The 2,962-nt window shown below is 49.1% G+C and overlaps 1 protein-coding gene across 1 annotated transcript; it reads left to right on the forward strand.

The window, feature by feature from the left end:
* Window positions 1-507: 507 nt before the first annotated feature.
* COL26b_014508 (uncharacterized protein) lies at window positions 508-1,523 on the forward strand (the record flags this gene model as incomplete). Its single annotated transcript, XM_053187079.1, has 2 exons — window positions 508-780; window positions 837-1,523. The coding sequence occupies 2 exons, from the start codon at window positions 508-510 to the stop codon at window positions 1,521-1,523; spliced, it is 960 nt and encodes a 319-aa protein (XP_053028976.1).
* Between the last annotated feature and the right edge of the window lie 1,439 nt (window positions 1,524-2,962).

Below are 2,962 nucleotides of genomic sequence, written 5' to 3' on the forward strand. Positions count from 1 at the left end.
CAGGCCAGGATTGCCTTACAAGGGATATACGCCAATCGTTTATATAGATCTACTGCAGGACCAGCAGATTACACTAAGCAATACAACCAACTTTTATCCCACATTCATTATGCTGCTATTGGCCATACTGATGATCTGTCATGGGGGCTACAGAAAGCTCACAGTTCGAGTTTTCTTTGAACTACAGACCTATCTTATTTCCTTCGGTTTCGGTTTTGAGTGGCATCGTTATCTCCACTAGATATTACAAATTCCATTCGCCTCAATTACTGCTGAACCGAGTCCCATGCAGTGAAATTTGTAAGCATTAGATCTGGATCGCAAAGACTGCAAAATCGGCATCGCTAAGTCAAACAATTCCACGGAAATAGGGTTAGTTTGTAATATCCATGGCTCAGTACTCACACTGCGGCGTTGCGTTGGATACAAAACACCGACTAATGGCATTGTTTCGCAGCATTGCATGATGCACTCAACTTCCTTTCCTCCATGTCTCAATCTGCAAAGATGGCACCCTCAATGGAGCAAAAGATCGGAATTTTCCCCGCATCCGGAGGCATTGGCGGAGGTACTGTGAAGCACATCCTCAATCGCCTGTCCCCTAAGGATCTCGTCTTCATCGCTCGACACCCAGAAAAGCTTGCTTCTGAAGCAGCTCTAGGAGCTGAAGTACGCCGAGCAAATTACGATGAAGACGCGACGGTCCAAGTCGCGTTCCGCGGGATCAAAACTCTCTTCTTGATCTCCTACGCATCGGTCGAGCACGAACACAGAGTCGAGGTATGAGAAACTTGCCTTCAAACGTGACGAAGTATCGGCTAACGAAATACCTCAAGCGACACAAACTTGCCATTGACGCCGCGATCGCAAGCGGCGTAGAGTACATCTTCTATGGGTCTTTGGGCTTTGCTGGGTCGGAGAGCAACAAAGAGACAGTAGCTCATGTTATGAAACCGCATCTTGACACTGAAAGATATCTTGAAGATTGTCGGAAGAGCCACCCAGGCTTCGACTTCACCATCATTCGAGAGGGTCTTTACACGGAGTCGTACCCACTCTACACCGCTTTCTTTGACCCCGCGCAACCCCGCAGCGAAGTCAAGATACCGCATGACGGCTCGGGGCCTGGAATCGCCTGGGTGAAGAGGGAGGAATTGGGTGAGGGCACTGCCGAACTCATACTACGCTATGTTCGAGATCCTCAGGGATTCGCTTACCGCAGCAAGACGGTGCTACTTTCAGGAAATAAGAGCTTGACCCTGTCGGAAACAGTCAAGATACTCAGCAAGATCGCAAATATTCCCGTTACCGTCAAGCAGGTCTCGGACGATGAATTCGCGACACAGCCCCAGGTTCCCCCCAACTTTACCTATCGCGGAGTCGATTATTCCAAGGCGTGGGCGTCGTCATTTGAAGCGTTCCGAAGGGAGGAGGCCGCATCTGCTTCTTCACTGCTAAGCGAGCTTCTGGGGAGGGAGCCAGAGGAATTCGAGACCACTGTTCGGAAGTCGATGTCAGCTTAGATAGGTAGGCTGTAGGAGGGCAGATCTCCTCAATCGTCCGTCATTGGGTACATCTTCTTAGCAACTGCTTCAAAGAGATGAAGTCGCCCTGCTCCAATGCTTCACTTATCGCAACCGATCCTAATTGTGTATGTCACACAACTTGTCATGCTTCGCTCTGTTTGGCTCGTGGTTGATCATATGACGGGCAGGAACTGGGCACACGTCAGCAACTTCACTTGTCTTAGACGATCACTTGGAAATTAGGCAACTACCTTGGCAATGATTGATAAACAGCAACTTTCTGTGACCGATTGTAATCGGTCTTTCTCAATTTGAAAGATTTCAGTGTGCGATGAATTTGTGACAGTTTTGCAAGTATGCCTACTTCCACCATTTCCGGCGTCGACCTCGTCAACCTTGGTCCGTTGACAACGACGTGGACCGCCCCAACATCATGCGCTTCCGCACCGCCTTCTGTACAATTGGCGTATGCTACCAATTACAAAGACGGTGTAGCAATGTGGTGGGATAATTGCGACTTTCGAACCGACTTTTACGATGAATGCATACCGTCTGCGCCCCCGGCAAACCGAGAATGGGCTTCCAGGCAAGCCGAAATGAACCCTCAGCGACTGAACTTCCAATTATATCATTCGCCAGGCATTGCTTGTCCAGAAGATTGGTTCACCGCAGGGCTTGCCATAAAAGAAGGACCGTCATCTTGTACAGTGAACGGGAGTTTCGCCGATCCTACTTTCACGCGCACATTTCCCACAAGGACCACTACCATGTCTCAAATTACACCAGGGTTCAGACCATCGAATGAGATATTCCTCTCTGCAATGGAGGTTTCGGAGACTGCTGTGATCTGTTGCCCAAGGTGAGTAAAGTAATGGCTGTCATTCGACTGGAATTACTTTCCAATCTTGACTGAAGTTGATAATAAATGTCATAGCGGATTCACAGCAAGATGGGCCGGTGGCGCATGCTTCTCGACAGTCTCGAATGAAGCATACACTGCCACGACGGGGTGTCAACTTCAATTTGCAAGCCGCATTGAAACTGTGCTTCTTGAAACATACACCTTTTACGGGAGACCTATCACAGGTCTGATGGCGTACACAACGGCTACAACTATGAGTTTCAAAACTACGATCGAGACTATCAAGCCTGCCGATAGCACGCAGTACATAGGATTAGTCACGACGCCTGCAGTAACTCTAGAACACAAGCAGAGTGATGTGGGAGAGATACCACTCACAGGAAAGACATCTCCAACCAGTACATCAGGTGCCGTGTCTTCAAGCAAGATGAGTTCAACTTCCCTCTCGCCTAATTTCTCTTGGCATCCACTGTTAGTACAATACATGGGCTATCACCAAAATCCCTAACAGCTGAAAATCTTTCACCTCTCTCCCCAGCGCCCTCCCGCGATGGCCTCGCAGCCTCCGGCGGGC

This window comes from Colletotrichum chrysophilum (assembly GCF_026319265.1).
Source record: "Colletotrichum chrysophilum strain AFK26 chromosome Unknown scaffold_479, whole genome shotgun sequence".
In the NCBI taxonomy this organism is placed as follows: domain Eukaryota; kingdom Fungi; phylum Ascomycota; class Sordariomycetes; order Glomerellales; family Glomerellaceae; genus Colletotrichum; species Colletotrichum chrysophilum.